Source organism: Equus przewalskii, chromosome 16 (genome assembly GCF_037783145.1).
Source record: "Equus przewalskii isolate Varuska chromosome 16, EquPr2, whole genome shotgun sequence".
In the NCBI taxonomy this organism is placed as follows: domain Eukaryota; kingdom Metazoa; phylum Chordata; class Mammalia; order Perissodactyla; family Equidae; genus Equus; species Equus przewalskii.
This window is the reverse complement of record NC_091846.1, coordinates 14,219,645-14,242,390: the sequence shown is the minus strand read 5'-3', so window position 1 is coordinate 14,242,390 and position 22,746 is coordinate 14,219,645. Positions and strand designations below refer to the sequence as shown.

At 35.7% G+C, this 22,746-nt stretch overlaps 1 protein-coding gene across 13 annotated transcripts in view; it reads right to left on the bottom strand.

Annotated features, from left to right (window-relative positions):
• The window catches only part of NBEA (neurobeachin), a 671,041-nt gene that overhangs the window by 97,858 nt on the left and 550,437 nt on the right, over positions 1 to 22,746 (bottom strand). For all 13 annotated transcript variants that reach the window (XM_070578754.1, XM_070578744.1, XM_070578745.1 and 10 more), the window contains 3 exons: positions 17,558 to 17,675; positions 17,126 to 17,228; positions 10,688 to 10,803 (listed from right to left, as the gene is read on the bottom strand). In XM_070578754.1, the coding sequence (XP_070434855.1) occupies positions 10,688 to 10,803; positions 17,126 to 17,228; positions 17,558 to 17,675 (337 nt within the window). The remainder of the gene's footprint in view (positions 1 to 10,687; positions 10,804 to 17,125; positions 17,229 to 17,557; positions 17,676 to 22,746) is intronic.

The window sequence follows — 22,746 nt, the reverse complement described above, 5'->3', positions numbered from 1 at the left end:
TTTAAGTTCATGAACTTTCTTTTTATATTATATTATTTCATTTTAGTGGAGAACTGCTGGGTCTTAGGTTGAATTTGCTGGGGTTCTTTTTGATAGAATGACAAGTATTTCAGGTAGGGTACTGAAGCACAATGGGAGCGTGACAAACTTCGGGAGAGCACAGCATTGGCTCACTCTCATAAAGCGGTACTGAAAAAAACGTATGATCACATAAAATTAAGAGAATCACTATTGAGGAAACAGAGGTCCAAGAAAACTTGTTGGACAAGATTATTTTTTGTAAAAATGTGTTATGATCTGATCATAGGCAACTTTCTAAAGTTCCATTCAAATCCATACAAAATAGCTATTTCCCTGATGGTTCATCTAGTATGCCTTGTTGCACACATCGCATGCAGAATAACAGTGGCACAGATCTGCATACATTATCTTGTTCATCATCAAGAACTGACGTGAAATATACCTATTCTTGTAGGAATTGGTAAACGTGACTGTGAAATAGAAAAGAACCCCCGCAATCTGAGGAAGAACTAAATCTGCTATTATTAGCATCAAACTAAATTAACTAATTCATTTAGTAAACATTTTATTGGGTGACAATTTTATCTGTTTATTATATGAATCTCTGCATTTTACAACAAAACTGCATATTGTTTTAAATGTGTAATTGATGTAGGTCTATATTATATATGTATGTAATTGATAGAAAGCAGAATGTTGCTTCCATTTTGCATTTTCTGGAAAGGGGGAAGCGAGGTTAGAGTTTCCTCTCTGTTCTCCCACCACAGCAGTCATGCAGATGTGTGTTAGAGCTAATACGTGGCAGTGTACTTGTCTGCCTCCCCACTAGTCAGTAAACTCATGAACGTGGGGTCTGGGTTTTTTTTTTTAATCTCTGTGTATTGGCACATACTGTTTGTCCAATAGATGTTCGCTGAAGGAATGAATACGTACGTGATAAAAAATGGGATAAAAGGAGCCAAATTTTAAAAGATGAACAAACATAAGCCAAATAAAGAAGGAAAATTACAGGATAGTCTCTTTGGAGGATGAGGACCATGTAAAGGCATGGATGTATATACCGGAGAAAAGGGCAGTGTGAATGTGCATGTTAAACCAGAAGGAAATGTCTGCAGCTGGACAGCTCAGCCAATGAATGGACCTGCTTTATGTTTATAAATCTATTGTGAATAATAATACTGAAGAGAAAAAACAAGAATCTGGAACCTTTATTAAAGTCTTCCGTATACGAAAATGTTCTGCTAAAGCAGTATCATTGTAAAATACAAAGTGTAAAATTCTAAAATTTATTATGGATAGCTCATGTATACGTTAACCTAGGACACCTGATTATTCTCAGTTTATTTTCTACACAAGTACATATAGAGAGAGTCTAGATGGGCTAGGCATAGCTATTTCTGGAATTCTAACTAGGCCCAAGGCATATTTAGTTCCCTGTCATGTTTTGGCTTACCATTCTGCTTAAAAAACCTATAAACTTCAATGAAAAATAGGTCTTCCAGTATGTAAGTGTATTTTTATAGAATAATGTTGATGTTATTTGTATATCATCTATTTATATTACTTATAAATCAATTAATAGCAGAAAATTAGATACCATAATTGTTTTTAAAACTTACGATGAAGTTTTATAACTTATATATGAAGAAAATAACTGTCAAAATAAAATAAAAAGTTAACTTACACTATCTCAGTACTTAAATGTATTGTATAAATATAAATAGCATAAAAACGGACACCATATTTGAAGACGCTAGCCTTTTTTTTTTGAGGAAGATTAGCCCTGAGCCAACATCTGCTGCCAATCCTCCTCTTTTTGCTGAGGAAGACTGGTCCTGAGCTAACATCCTTGCCCATCTTCCTCTACTTTGTATGTGGGATGCCTGCCACAGCATGGCTTGATAAGTGGTGCATAGGTCCGCACTCGTGATCCGAACTGTGAACCCTGGGCCGCAGAAGCGGAATGTGCACACTTAACCTCTGCGCCACCAGGTTGGCCCTGACACTAGCCTTTTAACAGAAATAATTTTTTAATAAAAGAAAAGATATAATGGTATTTTTGGAAAAAATACAAAAAAATAAGAAAGCATCATCTTTAAAAAATATACACAAATTGATGCCAACAGTCACAGCTCATGGCAATTAATCTGTCCTGCATTTTTTTAACTCAATTTTAATAAGCTTTGGAAGGTTCTTTGAAAATAAATGCTAAGGAAAATTTAGTAATTTTTAAATTACCAAAGCTTTATAGCAATATTTTAATTCTAATAAATACAATAAACTTAATAAATAAATGTAGACACAGTTACATGAAAATCTTTTTTAAATAAAAATTTTCATATAAAAGCCTTGCAACATGGACAGTCAATATATATTTTTTATTTGAATTTAAAATGCACAATATATTTAAAAATCACATGGATAAAAAAGAATAACGGTGGTGTTTGGGATTTTGCATTTATAAGTTTTAGCCATGAATTCACATTATTACTTTAATTATTTTACTGAACACCTTGTGAAACCCAAAAAATTAATGTTTACTAAATTAACTAAAAAAGTGGCATGGTTCTAAAGTAATATCTGTCAGGTTCTGGGACATCTAGGCACTTATTTATCAATTGTGTTCTTTTTCTTTGGGATAATGGAAATTTAGTAAATGATCTTGTGCTGTAATTGGTAGGGTTCTTTCCTTTTCCAGCAGTGGTATGTGTAGATTTTTTTTTTTTTACTAACTGTGCTCATAAGGATTTATCTTAGAAGATGAATATTAAATATTGCAAGCCTATGACACTAATCTACTCAAACAATAAAAGTGAAGCGCAGTAAATGAGATCTCAGAAACACTAGATATGTTTCTTCGTTTAAAAAAAACTTTTTAATTAAACCATCCAATTTAATGTTTTTATATGGCACTTTAGTTTTGAAAGTAAAGTGATCTAGAGACAGCTGACAAAGAAATTATAACTGCAATTCCTTGGTGAAAATGTTAATGACAGCAAAATATTGTTTAATTAGATGATTGCAGCATCTGGATTAACACTCTTTAAGAGCGATGTTCCTGTGCTTGTCTGCTTCTTCACACTTTACAGACATTTTGTCATCTCTAGGTCATTAGGAAAGAATTTTTAATGATTTTTCTAGAAGCAAGCAGTTCAAGTTACATCTAATTAGATGACAATAATAAGCCCAACACATGCAGTAGCTAAATATATACATAATTAACCAGGGAGGGCTTGTACATCACAGAGTAAAAAAGTGGAAAATGCTAAACAGGAGAAAAAGGTTGGGGCTGGGGAAGTTGTGCTGAATTCATTAGCTGATCATATGAAAAACAACTCAAAAACCTTAAAAAAAATTCTCAAACCTAACAGGATCATTTATATGGAGTTATGTTAGCAATCACTCTGCAATTTTTTTAAATGCAAGAATGCCAGATTTTAACATCTTGTTCACAGTATTATCTAATAAGGTATAAAATGAAGCACAAGTTGTATCTTTCAGAACACAATGAACAGAAATTGGGTCAACTCCAGGAATCAGAGGTTGAAATTACATTTTTAGTAAACTCTAAACATTATTAAAATTCTTCCACATAATATACTAAAACTTAATGTTCTTTAAAAAATAAACAAGAAAACCCAAGTGTTTCAAAATAGTTAAATAAATTATGCCACAGTCCTAAGTTAGATTTTCACGCAGTTTTAAAAATCATGCCTTCAAATAATATTTAAAGAAATGGAAAAAGCAGAATGTGAAACTATGTGTAGCAGGTTCTCAATGATGCACTAGACACATAAAAATAAAAAACAGAAAAATCGCCAAAAAGTTAACTATGATATTTATAGCTAGGTTTATGAGTAGTTTTTAAAATCACACTTTTCTATATTTCCAATTTTCTATAATAAATATTTATTAAATTTATAAATAGAACAAAACAAAAGCCATGAAAACATTTATGGACTTTTAGGTGTCTTCTAAAAAGTAATCGTTTTCTGAATATTTGACAAGCTTCCTTCACTATGTAAAGTATCTTTACAAAACTTTCATACATAAAGTTAAATGTGTGCTTATTTATATGCAATTATGTATACATACATAGGTCACATGAGGTTCTAAAAATATCTACATAATGCATTAATACTAGGACACTGCTGCTGTATGCTTTAGAGAGAGTCTTATTTTTAAAACATCTAGAAAGAAGAAAAGCAAAACTGGCCAAGTATGAGAGACCTCAAGGAATGGAGAGCAAGAAATGGGTCATAAGATGTACTTTGCATTTCATGTGAAAATAATATTTTGAAGAAAGAGATAAATCTGAGAACATAAAAGAGTAATCAAAATATTTTTATAGAAAATGTAAATGTATTGTCATATTGACCTATATTTTTAAAAATGTGAAGCCAGAAATGATTGTTTCATGTTCTTACTCAGATTCCTATTCTGTAACTCTTCTTTTTAATCCAAGAATTTAAAGATTCCCTCCTCCAGCAATTCTAGTGAATTCACATAATAGGTCACAAAATCATGCAAATACTTATAAAGCATAAATATCAAATCAGTTCAATTTGATGAGTATCTACTGAGCAAAACATTTTTTCCTTAGCAACCTCATAATCTCATTGGAAAGAAGAGAGAGACACAAAATGCTAAGGACATATTACCATAAGTGCCAAAATGTGTAACACAGACAGTGCTATAGAAGATGCGAGTGCTATATGAGATTAATACAATTTATCTTTAGATATGTCTTTTAAAGAATATAGGTGTAGTGCAGTGGTTCTCACAGTGTGGACCTTGGACCAGTGGCATCAGCATCACCTAGAGACTCGTCAGAAATGCAATTCTTTTTTTTTTAAGATTGGTACCCGAGCTAACATCTGTTGCCATTTTTTTTTCTTCTTCTTCTTGCTCTCCAAAGCCCCCAAGTACATAGTCTTATATTCTAGTTGTATGCCCTTCTGGTTGTGCTACGTGGGATGGCGCCTCAGTATGGCTTGATGAGCAGTGCCACGTCCGTGCCCAGGATCCGAACCAGTGAAACCCTGGGCCACCAAAGTGGAGTGCGCGAACGTAACCACTTGGGCACGGGGCCGGGCCCTAGAAATGCAAATTCTTGAGCCCCACTCCAAACATACTGAATCAGAACCCACTGGGTGGGGCCCAATGATCTATGTTTTAGCAAGTCCTCTAGGTGATTCTGTGAACTACCAGCACACTGGATGCTGGGTTGGTGGCTGTGTCGCTAGTGAGTTGGTGGCGCTCAGCCAAGTTCCTCTCCAGCAGTCATCATCAGCAGAAGAAAGCCCTCTCACCCAGGGTCCTGTCTCCTTCCCAGGAGTCTGCATCCAAAGATTGCGGAGTGGAAGTAATGAGGGCCTGGCCCCCTTGCCTTAAGACAAGAAAACTCTGAAAGGTTATCCTAGCTCCTGGTTCCCTGTAGGATGTGCTGAGGCCTTTGCTGTGACTTCCTTGGGGTTCAGTTTTTCCTCCTGCCCACTTGCACTTTCTTCACTCCCCCACCGAGGCTGAACCCAAGGATACTCTCCAGTAAACTTCCTTCAAGCAAGTCTCTGTCTCAGAGCCTGTTTCTCTGGCTCTGAGACTTAGCTGAAAACAGTACCAGGTTCTGCATTAGAGGGGTAATTCCAGGCCCAGATCCAGTGCCAGATGTATCCCTATCTACGGAAGTCATGACAGTAAATAAACTTCAAAAGGTTCTTTTGATGAAATGTAAAAGAAAATGATGAAATTATTTAAAATCATTAATTGTTTGGGTTTAAAGCAGTTAACAGAATAAGGCTGATCTGGAGGTGAAACTGAACGGTGCCACGATCGTCCTGAAGCAGTACCGTGGTCGACTGAAGCGCTAGAGGCAAGAGCATCCTGATTTCTTCACATATTAGCTCTGTGACTTGGGCAAGTATCTAACTTCTCTGTTCCTCATTTCCTGATTTGTGAAATGGGAACAAGAAGAGAGCCTAACTCTCGGGTTATTGTTAGGATTAAATGATTAAATACACTTAAAGCACCTAGAACCATGTTTGCAACATTGTAAATTGCTCAATAAATGTTAACTATTATTTACTATTTTTTTCTGAATGTTGACAGTAACATTAAAGAAGTATTTTAAAAGGTCGACAATAAAATATAAGCCAAGCATTTCTTGGCTTTGGATTACTCAGGAAATTAAATACAATACGTCAATAAGAATGCTAATATCCTCTCAAAAAATGATAAATCTTACATTTCAATTGATTGACTTAAATAAAATAAGTATTTATTGAACTATAACTGTATCCCTAAAACTTTGAGATGAAACAACATGATTATTTAGTGGAACCTAGGTTAGTAAAAGTGATATTGGTACAATTTAACATCTTTATACTGTCCTTTATTCTAGGAGCCTTAGAGAACTCTGAAGTGTTCCATTAAGAAGAGATGAATGGATACACAGTATTCTCCACAAATCAGGAAAATAGATAATTCTAATGATTTCTCTAACAAGTATTTGATTTGGGCTTTTGTAAAGCTTCTCTGTAAAACTATCACCCAGATCCTCAATGCTGGGGCTCAGGATAAATTGGCACTCCTATTTAAGATGATGGTGCGGGAAGAACTAGCAGGATATATCCAGGGAGAGCACCTCAGGATGTTTATGCTCCCAAATTTTACCAATTGTCATTCTACTTCTGTATAAAGGTTCACTTTGCCTGGATAATCATCTACACATGACGAAATCCTTTACAAGTTAATTTGAAGCCCATCTTTTCTATGAGGCTTCCCTTGACTAGACTATCTCATACTAATCTCTCTCTTCTCTAAACTTTTATTACAGTTAATGGCACTTAATTGCATGCTTTCTTGTATGTTCTAAATGTTTCCATATGCAAACCTAGTTTTGATAATTAGATCTTAAATGTGTAGAGCAATGATGTTCAAACTTTATACATCAGAAGCACCTACAGAAGGCTTGCTAACATGTAGATTGCTGGGCTCCACTCCCAGAGTTTTTGATGCAGTAGGTTTGAGGAGGAGTCTGAGAATTTGCATCTCTAACAAGCCCCCAGGTGATACTGATACTGGCCGTCAGCGTACCACACTGCCAACCACTGAACCAGAGCATACTGCAGTCACTTCTAAATTTTGGATAATGACATCCTCCATAGTGTTATTTACTACTCTTTCTGCCATACCTGCTGCCACTATTCTAATCCAACTCTTCACCCCACATTTCCTTTAATCTTGAAATGCTCTCTGCTTACTTTCTAGTGAATTCTTACTCATATTTCAATTTCCAATTTAAGTGTCTCACCTATGAGAAGCTTTCCCTGATCTCTTAGTTATACGTGATGCTTTCTAGATCTGTGACTCCAAATGGCTTTGTATATTCTCCCATTATAATAATTATGACTTTTTACTGGAATTACTGTGTACATGTCTGTTTTTCTGACTATACTACAGAGTGTGTGCCACACAGTGAGTGTTCAGTAACTATTAACTAAAAGGACGAACAAATTGACTTCATATCTCGAGTTCTGTAATACACTCCTAACAGCTTTTCCTAACTTTAAGGTGTCTCATTTCTGATTCACGCCATACATAGTTTATTAGTTTAATTTTCCTAAAGTCCATAATGCATTCCCTTCTACTAAAAAACTATGCTAACTCCTACAAGTCTATGTCCAGGCTCCTTACAATCTGGCTCTTAACTGTAGCTCCAATATTATCTCCTATTATTCTCTGCTCCAGCCAGGATATGATACTCATGTCCATTGAACACATCACACTTATCCAACTGGCAGAAGTTTGTAAAGCTCTGCTCTTTATTTTCTCCCCAGACAAACACATTTTAAAAAATCCTTCACTGTGCTTAGCTCTTACAGCATTCACCATTGATAGCACTTGTTCAGCACTTAACATCAGCTGTCTGAAAATGCTCTCTTATTTATGCATATTTCATTTACCATGGATGTAAGCGATCTGAGTTCCCAGTCCCTATTTTATACTCCTTTTTATCCCATTGTCTACCCTAGACAGGCTTTAATGTTGAGTTATAATCATTGTAAAGGAAATACCCAATAGATTCTTTAAAAAAAAAAAAAAGTGGCCTAAACATTCCTCATGTCATCAAATAAAACAGACTCCAATGATTCAAAAGAGAGTATGAGGACACTTAAATTCCTCTTAAGATCTGCTCAGTCTAGCTCAGAAAACCAAACACTGTCCCAACCAAAAAAAAAAAAAAAAAGTGGTGTCTATACTGCAGCTTTTAGAAGGGATCACAATGTTATCTCTATCCAGATTACAATCTTTCTAGAACTAGACAGAGAAAGAGACTCCCAGAAAGCAACAGGTGTGAAGTGGGCGGTAGTTAAAGGCAGTATTTCCCATATTGTGGGAAACATATCTGACGTGAGTAAAATGCAATGGCAAGGGACAGAGACTAGACGAGTCCTTTAAACCAATGAACTCGATGCCATTCCATCCAGAGGAGAGACAGAATCCTATCTTAGAATAGCAGAACCATTTAATAAGAATGCCAGAGAAACTAGAAACTGAGCTGGGAGAGAGGTAGATGACCCTGTCTTCCAGTTTTACATCCAATAGTTCCAGAAGCTAGCACAGCCAAGGAAAAAACTCATATGCCCATCTATGACATATGGCAGACAAAGTCTTGATAGATCTCTAAGAATAGATAATAGAAAAACTTCACACAGGGAATATAGAAAAATACTGCAGAAGAATGTAAAGACAACATTATTCCGAAAAAATCAGGTAAAGATCCATGTAGCTGAAAATAATATACTGCATTAACAAGAAAAAATTTTAATAGAGAGTTTAGAATTCCTTCTTAATATGCAAAAATATACAGACTCTCAAAAATAGGAGTTTAATAATAATATGGATTCTGGGTAGTAAATTATACGGACAAAGATAAGCAATGAATGAGAAGTAAATTGAGTTAAAGTTCTTATTTTCCATAGAAGTGATTAAAAATGTTGATTCACTTATGAGTTTAAAAACAATAGGAATATATTTTAAAGAGTTTAAAGAGTTTTTAAAACTTTAAACATATCTCTAGGAGAATTAATAATAAGATGCCCATATTCTAAAAGAGTGGGCAGAAATTTATTTATATGGCCAAAGAGGAACAAAACAATATGAAAAGCAAGAAAACATTAAAAACAGTACAAAACAAGATGATATAAGACCAAACATATCAGTTATTAAACAGTTGTAAACATATTAAACATGGCTACTGAAAGATTAAAAGTCCAAGACAGAATTAAAACTTGAAATTCCACCTGTGCTCAAGGACACAAAGTTGGCAGATCTGGGATTCTCTCTCTTATATTCTCTGCGTTAATATGCTGATGAAATTAAGTTCTTTACACTTCAGATGCTTGTTTATTCTATCTATATATGTAAATAATACATGCTAATTAAATAGTATAACATTTCTTTTATTTTTTGAGGAATTAAATAGGTTTCTTTAAGATATGTATGTTGTGTATACTGATATAGGAATATACATGAAATATGTCATGAAGATATCATAAAGATATATGTATACAATGGAGATGTGTGTATAATATACAATAAAATTTAACATGTAACAAAATAGCTCTTTGGTTGTACCTCTAGTATCCTACTAGTAAAGGCATTAACTTTACAATATATATTAAGTGATTAAAATGCAAAAACATCTCAACATTTTAATCTTTTTGTTGATAAATTGAGTTCTCTTGCCTATCTATTTAACACATATGTATATCATTCATATTTAGTATATACCTATAGCATCCATATTCACACGTATGTGATAGATTAAAAAAAGAGTAATATTACACAGTTATTCCTTTAAGCAATGATTCAGAGAACTGGCTCTAAATTCATGGTTCTAGCATTCATTCAGAATGAATCCTAATCCTAGGGTAAGCATATGTATTTATGTAGCTATTTAAATTCACTGACTGCAAAAATTTTTGCAGTGCCTGGTTTATAGAAGCAAACTCTTAGTAATTCAACATGAAAAAAGGCTTCGGGAGCTTAATTTAGGAAAAAAGAAAAAGGTATTTAAATCTCATAGATATGTTTAACCACTGACAACCATTGATTTAGCAGAAAAACAAAGCTACCACCTTCTTTTAATTTACAAGCATGGTGCTGCTGAGGTTGACGGTAATTACTCATCATTCAGAAATGTAACCTGATTTTATATTTTTATTTGAAGACTTTAAGAGGAAAAGATGCTGTAACCCAATCATGCCATAATCCAGGTGACATCTGTACTAGGCAGAATCCTGTTGTTATTCTCCTGTCTAGCTGCTATTGCTGAGAATGACAAAGTAGAGAAATTACATTTTCCCATTATTATTTCCAGGCACTCTGGCAATGGTTTGTTGACTCTAATAAACCTTCAGACAAAGCTGTCAGCAAAGGAAATGGCAGAAGGAGAGCAAGGAAAAGCCTCTTCAACAATAAATGCATCTAAAACCTCAGTACTAGCTCGTCTGGGTTCTGATAACATTAAATGTGAGTGCTTCAATATTTATTCTAACGCTGTATTTGAAATCCAAGGAGAAAATGCATTCCATCAAGTCACATTACCAATGATTTTGATGAACGTAAACATATTATGAGATTGAAGAATGAGATGTCTTACCTGCTATAGTATTTAGAAACATCAAATATTCGAAGTTTGAAATTTCTCTTCTTTGCCAACGCTGAGTCATGTTGGAAGATTTATAAAGCTGTCGAGGAGTGGCCAGTGATATCCTCCTAGCAATTAAACAAACCACAATAAACAGTCTCTTTAACACATGACTTCTAAAAATTCAATATTAATGAATATATTGGCTTGATACCATTTACTTAAAATAATTTATGGTTTATCTTCTTAGATAAAATCTAAAATACATTTTAATTGTAGATATTAGCAATATTTAAAAATTATACTATAGAGAAGATACATTTAGTTACTAAGGATAAACCAATATGAAAGCACCTATTCATATAACATGGCTGCAAGTGGGTATTTTACAAGTCAACAAGAAAAAAGGTGAAACTATACTCAAAATAAGTTTGCTTTTAAACAATACAGCAAATCTACTTCGTGCTAAGAAGCTAGGTGGGCGAGTAGTCACATACCAGCATATAAGCATTTGACTTAAACTTTATATAATAAAAGCCACCACTAAACTTTTTACACCTGCCTCCTCACATGGAGTGTGCACATGTGCACAGCCTCTAACCACACAACGCACATCCCTTTTACGATGTAAAAAACCAGCAACTGGGAACTTTGAAATGTATGAATTCAGAAGAAGGGACACAGGAATAATCTTAAGGGAGTAAATCAGTATGATTTGTGTAAATTATGAAACGTTCGGGGTTCAATGGGTTTATCTAAAAAATAATGAAAGCTGGCTGTATTTGTAAAAGTATGATAAGGCTACTGAGTTTCTAAAATGATCATCACTTAGACAAAGGTTCCCAAACTATTTCAATTCATGCTACCCTTAGTGTCTCAGGAATTTTTGCATCATGCCCCTAGCCCAAGAGAAATACCTAACAGTTCTGTTTATTAAGTAGTTAGGTCTAAATAATTTAATAAATATTTAAGTCTTAACAACTTAGTAGCTGTTTGAAAATACAATACTCATAAATTAAAAGGAAAAAAAATTTTTTTCCTGAGGAAGATTGGCCCTGAGCTAACATCTGTGCAAATTTTCCTCTACTTTATGTGGGATGCCACCACAGCATGGCTTGACAAGCAGTGGTAGGTCTGTGCCTGGGCTCTGAACCAGCGAACCCCAGGCTGCCAAAGCAGAGCACACGAACTTATATACTATGCCACGTGTTTTATTTTATTCTTAAATAACTACAATTACTTACTAAAGGGATGTGCGTACCTTTTGGGCACTGCACAGCTTCTTAAACCTTGGAATCATATCTGACAGCACCACCTTCATTTCCTGTTCCACACTGATTTCCATGGAGTACTTATTTTTCACCACAGTAACTCCTAAAAACTAGTTTCACAAAACTAAGATATGAGTGAAAAGAATGCATTGCTATCTGATGTTGAAACTTAGAACTAACTTGAGCTAAGAGTTTGTGCGGTATCTGACAGATGTTGCTGTGTTTCCCTAAAAAATACAAAATGCTCTGTAACCCTCCTGTAATTTCACTGTGACATCCCAGGGCTCCTTGGTGCTCAGTTTAGGAACTGTGGACTGAAGACCATCTCTGTCATTCATGTATCATTATCATGTATATCTATCACATGCAATCTTAATAGGCATTGTCTTGTTCGTAGCAGGAACTAAAATATAAATTAGTTGAGGAAAAAGAGGGAGGGGGAAAGGATGGGGAGGAACTCGTTATCTCAATAAAATTCAAATATGAATTAACAATTTCAAGAACAATTATGTGTAACTCAATGTTTAAAATATTAACTTAATAAACTGTAGCCGCCTGATCACATATTAACATTTTTGAGGAAGTTTCCTAGTTACATATATTCGAGATAATAGACCCTACTGACTCCAATAGAACCATATGAGTCTAATGATCCACTTAAATACAATGGTAATGGTATATACATTTCATACTTCAATTCTATAATTCTGTACATTTTCAATTAATTTGTAATATGATTTTCACAGGGCTACCTAAAGGGCTTCCAGATTTTGATCCATATGTCACCAAAATTCAAAATTTTCCCAGGTACACATCCACTTAACGCAACAATTTTATGTTACAAACTTTAGCCCTGATTCTGACTTTGTCATGGCAACATGCTAAAATATTTTCTGAATGATCCAAGAATTAACAATGTCTAGCCCAATTTTCATTGCACCACTATTACAATCATATGCTTAGTCCAATTTGCATTGTATTACTATTATAATCATATTCTTGCTATTCTGACTAAAATCCTTACCTGCAGCATGTCCAATCTGCTAAAAACAATGCATATAACAAAGTTTTGAATTCCTTTGTTGACATTTTGAACCCAGGCAATTTAAGAAAACTGATGATTTGGAAATAATTCTGACAAACAAAATCCCAAAACCAAACAAATCTTGATAGGTGTAAATAATGGGAATCATGGAAGAAAGCTATCCTGTCATTCTTAGAGTATGTAACAGTGAAGAAAAATATGGACATGGGAAATGAATTTACAAAAGCAGGTTATTAGCAAAAGGATCAGTTTTTCCTGTTTCCTCCTCTGTTTTTCCTACTATAAACTCATTGTTGGCAGGAACTGTATTTTACTAACTATTTTATCCTTAGCATTTAGCAATACTTAGCATATAGTGGGAACTTAATAAGTACATACTGAATGACTTGAATTATTGGTCATCTACCCTAAAAGAAAAATGGCTAAAGAGAGATGTGATGCTAAAAAAATTAAGTAACTCAATCATATGAAGAAGAACAATGGGAAAGAGTAAATCAATAGGGCTGTTCAAAATATCCTATAACAAATTTATATATTAGAATGAGGATAGTTGGTACATTTTTGGGCTATAGTAGGATGCTTTTAGAATTGGGGGATAAGATGAAGACAAAATTGTCCTCTGAAATAAGAAGTATTAACCACCATTAAGTGCCATTTTGAATGGTGACCATTTAAAATCATCAGTCAACCCTATGAATACAACCAGGTGTATAGTTAGTAAGTGAAGAATCTAATTAAATCTCAAATTAATTGATTGTACTGATTGCCTGAACAGAGTCTACATTAACCAAACTATGGTAATAAGCATGGAGTCTAGAAAATGGGCAAGCTTTTGCCAGTATTTTTCCATCATTATGCAGGGGTGAAGGTATTGTTCTGACCATTGTAGGTCACCTTGATAGACAACACAGAACAGAAATTAAGAGAGTGGGGTATGATCTTGGGCAAGAAAAGTAACTTATCTAAATCAAAATTTCCCTATTGTAAAATGGGATAAGAATCCCACTGTTTTAAGAATGTGGTTGTTTTAAGAATTAAAGGCAGAGAGCTCCCTTCCACCATGTGAGGACACAGTGAGAAGATGGCCATCTATGAACCAGGAAGTGGCCTCTCATCAGATACCAAATCTGCTGGAGCCTTGATCTTAGACTTCTCAGGCTCTAGAATTTGGAGGAATAAATGTTGTTTATAAGCCAAAAAAAAAAAAAGAAGAAAATTAAGGGAAATAATGCTTATAAGTTAAACACAAAGGAAATGATAGCTATGGATATTAATTAACTAAAGGGGCATTTATTAGGCTATGCCAATTTAACGGAAATATTCCTTTTGTTCCAAATCTTTGCTCATTAAGCAACAATCTGATTTGTAATGTGATCTCTTCAGTGGGCTTGCCCAAGAAGTGGCCTAAATGATATGTGAAGTCAATTATTCTGGCAGTACATCTGCCTTTGAATTCGATAATTTTTTTGTTTGTTTCTAAATCAGTCTCTTATGGGTTTACTTTAGAGTAAGTTCCCTAGAGTTTGATAAACTCTGGTTAAACTGACAAACCCAATGTGAAGAAAACAAAGAAGAATGGCTCCCTTGGAGATTTTGCCAAGATACTCTCAGCTGGAAGGCTTCTACTTGTCAGAGCCAGGCATCATCCCTTCCCCTTGACAATTCTCTAAATGTAAGAAGATCTCACGCATCACACATGCATATGTTCATGGGTGCATGTGTGTATATCTATTCACCTACCTACCCACCTAATCATCTATATCTGTGTATGTATGCATATATGTATACAGTGTAGCAGTGTTTACAGTTTACAAAATGCCTTCACTTTAAGATCTCAGGACATGTGTAAAACGTCTCTTTGCAAAGATACTGTCCCCATTTTATAGTAGATGAGAGTGTCATTCCTCTTGCCTGGTGTTAAGCATTCTTTCAACTAACATGTATTTAGTTCCTAAAAACTACCAGGCTCTGTTATGTTACCCAGCCTGTTAGTGACAGTACCAGGCTCTGTTATGTTACCCAGCCTGTTAGTGACAGATGTAAGCTTAGATCCGGTGTTCCTCCTACCCTCATCTGCTACTTGTAAGGCTATATATCACAGGAAATATACAGAACTGAACTTCTGAGAATATAATTAGGAAACTGAGTGAGTTGAGCCTTTGGGGGGAAACCAAGGGCAATGAAAGAGTGTTTTAAGACAGGAGGGCTGTATGAAGTAACAGCAAAACCAACACTACTAACTACCTATGTTGTTTCCACTTTTTCTATTAAGAAGAATGATCTTTCAAAAGTCAAAGAGAGACCAATGTGATTGAAAGTGAAACAATACTCATAATAGGTAAGGAAGACAGTAAAAGAGCTTCTGATCGTTTTAAAGGAATTCGGGTCCAGACAGGTCCATGAGCACTGAAGGAAATTACACATGCCTCCGAGAAACCTCAACTGGTAATCTCTGAAGAGTCACGGTCATTGAGAAAGATGCCAGGAGGCAGGAGATTATTTTTAAAAAGGAAAAACTTAGACCTATTTGTGAATTCTTGATGTCAATTCCTGGAAAAATTCTTGAATTGATTAAACAAACAGTTTGTGAGCACTTGAGAAAGGAAGTAGTGATTACTATGAGTCAGCTTAGATTCAATAAGAACAAGTCTTGCAAAACTAACTTCATTTTCTTTTTTTTAAAATGCAGTCTTCCTTTGACCCGTATTTTATATAAGTATTTCATTATCTACTTACGCCTTAATTTAATCTTGTTATTCCACTAGCAAATATCCTGAGCATGTACATACATGTTAGTGAATTGGTCTTAACTGTAAGCTTAATACGAGACCAGATACGCCGCAATGCAAGGCAACTCCAACTCCAGTTGAGCAGCGCTTAAAAAGCATCTCTGCAATTATCACTGTGTTACGTGCTGTAGATTAAAAGATAAATAAGACGAAGTCTCCATCTTTTAAATGCCTGTATCCAATTTAAGGGAAAATAGACATAGATTCATTTTCCTTTCCATCCGTGCAGTGCTCTGTAATAATTCCCAGGGACATACGATCTGTGGAAGACACTGTTGCTTGTCCACTCAAAGCCAGTATCTCTTGTTTACTTGTCAACAGAAAACCTATTTTGTTCAGGTAGGAGGTGGCAAGTAGTTCAGAGGTATATTTTTCCCTCAACTCTAGGGGATGATTGGGCCAAACTGATAAATTCATTCCCCTTTGGCAGTGATTGTGTTAGGGGCGGGAAAGTGACCCCATTCTGGCTAAAGGGACCTGAGATAAAGATTGCTGGAGGCTTCTGAGAAATACATTCCTTCCTAAAACATAGAAGCTCAAGAAGAAATCCTTTTTGTCTTTTTCCTACTTTAATTCAGTTGTGTGAAGACACAGTAGTAGTGTGGAGCAGTAGCAGTTATTTTGTGAACATGAGGCCAACTGAGAGTCCTGACATCACTGAACCTCTGAGCCAATACTCATAACTCCTTAACTCCAGATATTTTATTAAAAAAACCCAAAAAGCAAAATACCCTATGGTGTAAGTCACTTTTAGTCAGGTATTCAGTTACTTAGAGCCAAAAACTAATTGAATTAGTGATGCACATAATTGCTGACTATTTTCTACTTAGACTACTATCTTTCAAGAAAACATTACTTCAAAATGACGCTTTTAGAATAAAAAGATGAAAGATTTAGAAAATGGTTAAAACTACAGCACAATTAATGAGCATTAATCTCAATAAACTCTAAGAGTTTTACTACTTTAATGAAGAAGCATTTACACATAGCATTTATAAAAATAATTTATATGTGATTACACAACAATTAATCACAAACATCATGAGGTTCTTGGTACGTTTCTTATTAAGATCTCAAGCAAAATGCCTTAATCAAGTGCTGGCTATGATAAGAAATCAAGTTTTTTACTTCTTCATTTATACACGTGTTATATAAAATTATGCCCTATTCTGTTATTCTTAAAATAGCTGTTTTCATAACCTCTTTCCCTACAAATGACATGCAGAGGGAGAAAATTCCTTGGCCCTCAAAATAATTATAATGGTATACCCTATTTATATTTCTGTTGTATTGAGATTGAAATATGTTAACAAACCATAGACAGTGTGTAATATGATATAATTACCTGGCTTGTGGCAAACCATAGCTGGTCCCTACTCCAACCCGAGGCAAGCTATAGACAACTTTTTTTACTGTTGCTTGATCAGGAAAATTAAACATAACCGAGGCTGTGGTAAGAAGAAAAAACATGATTTAGAAAACCATGGGAAAGCTAACCATCAATTTCAGAAATCATTTTCAAGTGCTTATCATCACTTATTTGTAAACGTAATGAAGCTTCACGGAAAATCAGCTTTCTGTATAACTTTATCCATGAGAAATCTAGGGTTTACGTTCTCAAACAAATTAATTCTTTTTTATTTTTATTTTTTATTTTAGTGAGGGCATATCAAAGACAGAAACACAGCAGAGAAAAATCAAGACAGTACCACACCATGTAAATGACCAACATCCAAATATGAGCACATTTGCTTTCAAAGTATTTAAGGGAACTTACTTCGGTTTGCCATAAATACTTCCAAAGCAGTATTTTGTAGGAGATAACGTCTTGAAAATACAGCTCGTATCTCGCTGAACATCCATTTTCCATGAAGTCCTTCAGTGTATGCAAGAACCTAAAATAAACAGTTTAAAGGGAAGTGTCAATCAGTAAAATATGTGTCTAAGACTTAGTCTGACGATATCTTAGACAGTGCTGTATAGAAGTCAGTAAATTAGGGATTATCTTCCTGAATATATCTTCACGATATATCACAACATTGTCAATCATTTGATTCCATATATTTGCAAAATTTCTATCTTTCTGTATTTCCTAGTTGGCTTATGAGGAAACGAAGGAGCAGAAAAGTTATATGTTCCAGGTGACCCTGTGACTTAAAGTAGAAAATGTATTATAAATTTTTGGTCTTGTATATAATTAGTTGGACCAGGTGACATATACTGTTGGTTCTTTTCCACCATCCCTTTTCCTACTTCTTCCTCGTTTAATGGAAGCCCAGTTAGCCCCAAAGTGTCCATGTGGTCAACCCCAGATGATGGATTATGAAAGGTCTAAGCCAGAGGCCAGCAAACGTTTTTGGTGAAAGGCCAAATAGTAAATATCTTTAGACCTTGCAGGCCATATGGTCCTTATCACAGCTACTCAACTTTGCCACTGTAGCGTGAAAGAAGTTGTAGACAATGTGCATATGGACAGGTATGGCTGTGTTCCAATAAAACTTTATGTACAGCAGGGGTGGCCAGAATTTGGTCCTGGGGCCAGAGTTTGGCTGACCCATGGTCTAAACCAATCATGACAAAGTTATTCCTTACTTTCCCAAATTCCCTTGCAACTAGGGCTAAGGACATGTGATCCAGCACTCGCCAGTGAGAATGAAAGCAACAGCGCGTGGGGATGTTTCAGAAAAGCTGGTAAAATGAGTCATATGTAGCTGGTACACTCGTTTCTCTTTCTTGCTTCAAGGGAGAAGTGATGGCAGAAACCATAGCAGCAATCTCGTAACCATGAGAGGAAGGCCAAGGGAATCGCAGCAAGGTTGGCCCTGACAGTGAGCTACTGACAGTCTCAGCAACCACCCATATCTGAACCTCTGGTTACATGAGACTGATAAAACCATATTTGATTAAGCCACTCTAGTCAAATCAGCAACAAACACATTCCTTCTTGATACATCAAAGTATATTAATGACACATACACACATTTTCTACTTGCACTAGTGTTCTCATATTTGCTTTGGTGAAAATGGAAACTAGCTATTGAATTTTACAAACATGATAGTCCTCAAGCTTTAAAAACAAGTCATGAAGTCCCTTTTTACATTTCCTTTCTCTAGGAATAATATATATAAAATATATGATCTATTTGTCTTTTTATTTTTTGAAAATTCCATTTTCTAACTCCTTAATTCAGTTCTTGTCTTTCCTTAGACACGGGATGGATTTTGGAGGCAGTCAGACATCTATTTAAATCCTGAAACATTTTGGAGCCAGTCAGACGCCTATTTAAATCCTGGCTCTGCTATTTACTAGCTATACGACCTCAGAAAAGTTATTTAATTCCATCTGATTTTTGTCATCTGAAAAACAGTGATAATGATACATATTACTGGTTAGTTTAAGTGGAGACAATAAATGGAAAGTGCATGGCCATAGCTATTATTTAACTTCTGTTTATAAGTTCATACATCCTTGTTGTTGAACATAAAGTAACAACTGTTTTTCAGTTTCTAAATGCAAAACTTTTTACACATTTCACAAAAAGTTGTAGTGACTTGCCACAGTTTATATTAATAAATTCTTAGTTGGGTGTAATGGTTTCCAGATTTGAATTTCATAGATCAGCATAATTTTTCTAAAATGGAAAGAGTACTAACACAGGGTTGATAACTTTTTCTCTCGTGAAGCAGGAAGAATTTTAAGACAAATGAAACCATCACAACAACAAAAGCTATCTTCCATTATGATCATTATTTCACTAAAAAATAAAAATATTAAAGCCATTTGAAAAAAACAGTAAAATGAGTATAACCTCAGAAAAAAGGAGAGACCCTCCCTTGAAAGCTGTGTTGGCACTCTTGTACTAAAACCAATGTGCACATGCACACACACACACTCCTATTTTTACTTATTTTTCTCATGGTTCTTGGGAACTATGTTATAATGAAAATTTGATCAGACATTCCTTTCCATTAAGCATGCTATCAGTTTATTTTACTTATAGCAAGCAGGTAGCTCACAGACGTGTAGAAGTGAGTTTCGCTCCTTAAGTACTCCAAGTAAAACGGCCTTACCAACCGTGCCAGTTATCAGTTTATTGCTTTCCAGCTCCAAATTCACCCTTAATTGCTTCTTCTGTGAAACTGAAACTGTGCCCTTTATTCTTCCTTTGCTACCTGGCACGATGTTAAGCCTTGTCAGGAAGGACACTGAAGAGACAATGCAGGAGGAAGGGTTTTTCTTGGTTCTGGTGTGCTCACTCAGCAGGTCCCTGCAGAACAGGGGGCTTCTCCAGTGCCTGGCTTCTGCAGTGGATAATGGGCAACAGCACCTAGTGACTAGCAGTTTTCTCCAGTACTTCCCCTGCCCAGGCAGTTTTGTAGCAGAGTGCCTCAGGTGAGACCCGTCCCATGAACAGCTTCACCAACTCCCAGGATGGTGGATTTCTGGAAAGTTCCAGAGGACAAAGCTCCAGGAAGCTCCTGCAGCAGGGCACCAGAGTGACTTCTCCACCATTCGGCGAGCTAAAGCCATGCCCTCCCCAACGAGGCCTGGAGGGCCTCTTTCCTGGGTTCAATGTCGGCTCTAAGGGCAGTGGCTACTCCTTACATAGGCTGTTCCTATATTCTCTAGAAGTTTCTTTCTTTATTTCTTACTAACCATTCCCTTGTTACTCTAATCTCCTGTTATAATTTATACTGTATTTATACTATACTTTCCCTGTTTAAATTGCTATGTGGTTTCTCTCTTCTGATTGGAACCAGACTAATAACACAAACTCAATCACTTCTCCCACCACCACTCTCTTAGCTCCAGGCTGGGACCACAACAGTTCTCAGGGACCCTCAGGAGCAAGCAAAGGAAACTGAGAAAATCAGAGGAACTGAGGAGAGCCTGGAGGCAAGGAGTAAAAGGAGAGAGAATAAAATCAAAAGAAAATGGTTTTGCTAATAGCTCGTAAACAGTTCAGGAAGCAGATTCCAGAAGACAGATTCAAAGGTCTAAAGTTATTTTGAATGAGGGCAGCATCATCTGAACAAGTGTATAGCCCTTATCAAAGGGGTCATGGGAAGGAAAATTATTTATGTATATAAATTCTTATATACTTTATAAAAAATCTGCCTAATTATTTTAAAGTCATTCATGCTATATTTAACCTGATAAAAGACAATGCTCTAAGCTGGTCATAATTCCCTGGAGGAAACCCAATACAGCCTAGAGTCCTCATCTTTTTTTTTCTGAGGGAGATTAGCCCTGAGCTAACATTTACTGCCAATCCTCTTTTTGCTGAGGAAGATTAGCCCTGAGTTAATATCCATGCCTATCTTCCTCCCTTTTTTTATGTGCAGGATGCCTGCCACAGCATGGCTTGACAAGCTGTGCTTAGGTCCGCACCCAGGATCCGAACTGGCGAACCCTGGGCCACCGAAGCTGAACGTGCAAACTTAACCGCCATGCCACCAGGCCAGCCCTGAGTCCTTATCTTTTTTTTAATAGCAAGCCACCTCCTGCTTTCCCTTCTTGTTTCTTTCAAGACTGATTATGGAATGAGATTCTCCTAAAATTTTTTTATTTAAAAATTCTTTACATCCTCTCCTGTGAGCTGCCTTTCCCGGCATCCAATGTAGAGTTACCATGTAGAGCCAGCCTGAAAGACCTTGTCCCTCAACAAAAGGATGCCTTCTCTCCAGAGGGGTTATGGAAGGTCTTCAGGCTAAGGCGTTTTGACTTTATCTTATAGACTTATGCCTCTCACTTAAGAAAATGTACACTGAGGTGTGTCGCAGAGTATCATCTGGCTCCCCTCTTGAGCATCAATTTTATTTCTGGTTAGTAATTTAAAAATTTCGTGGTAAAATTAATATAGATAGGATGGAAAATAACATGTAAAAAATGATGAACTGTTGAGATAAAACACCACCATTCAAATAAGTTTTGTGATTGCCACGGGATTCGCTGGACTCTACCCAAGTCTCCTTTACTCTCCTCTGCCCATAGGCAATGAGAACGCCCTGCCACTGAGCAGGAGGGGAACTGGGTGAGACGTTACCGACACTGTCGGGCAGCACGTGGAGGATGAAGAAGGTTGCGAGACTGGAGGCAGAGTGACCAGTTAGGATACCACCTTAGGCAAGTGACGAGGAGTTTCATCAATTTGTATATATTTCAGAAATGTAAAGGAATGTCATTTACAGTTGCTTAAACGCTGGGTTTACGGCACATTTCTATAAAAATCTGGGCATCAAGCCCAGGTTTGAAATACAACCCAATAGTTTAAAATTGCCTGTATTTTATTTATACCTTTACTAGTTACATAATGTTCCATAAGCTGCAGGACCTTCTATAAGAACTCATTAAGTTTGTTTTTCATTATAGTCCAAGATCTTTTTCTAAACCACGTAAGTATTTTCATCTATACTTGAGGTTTGTGGTGTCTGTTTTCTTTCTTAAGTCAAGCTTCCCATGTCATCTGGTTTGTGCCTGCCTGCTTATCCAAATTATTTAATATACTATGAAACCTAATCAACAAATGCTAACCACCCCATTCAGTTTCATTTTCTGAAAATTGAATAAACATAATTTTATTACATCATATAGGTCATAAACAAGAATATTTAAAGCATCTTGATCCCAAATCTTATGGAACTTTCTGATATTCTTAAGTGACTCAAGTGACCACTGAACTATTTTGAACTATTTTGGAACTGCATAGTATCCAAAAGAAGTGAAGTTTCCTGCGAGCCTTATACCCTGAGGTCTGCCCCACTCCTCTATGAACTGAAGCACACAGGAAACAATATAAACAAATGTAATAGAGACCCCTTGTAAACCACCTTGCACAAACGTGTGTTCAAAACATATTATTTGATAATCCTGTTGAAGAAAAATAGGCTTGCTGGGCACTCATGTGTATCAAACATGCATATGTTGTCAGAAACACGATTATGGCTGTCAAATCAGTTTCATCT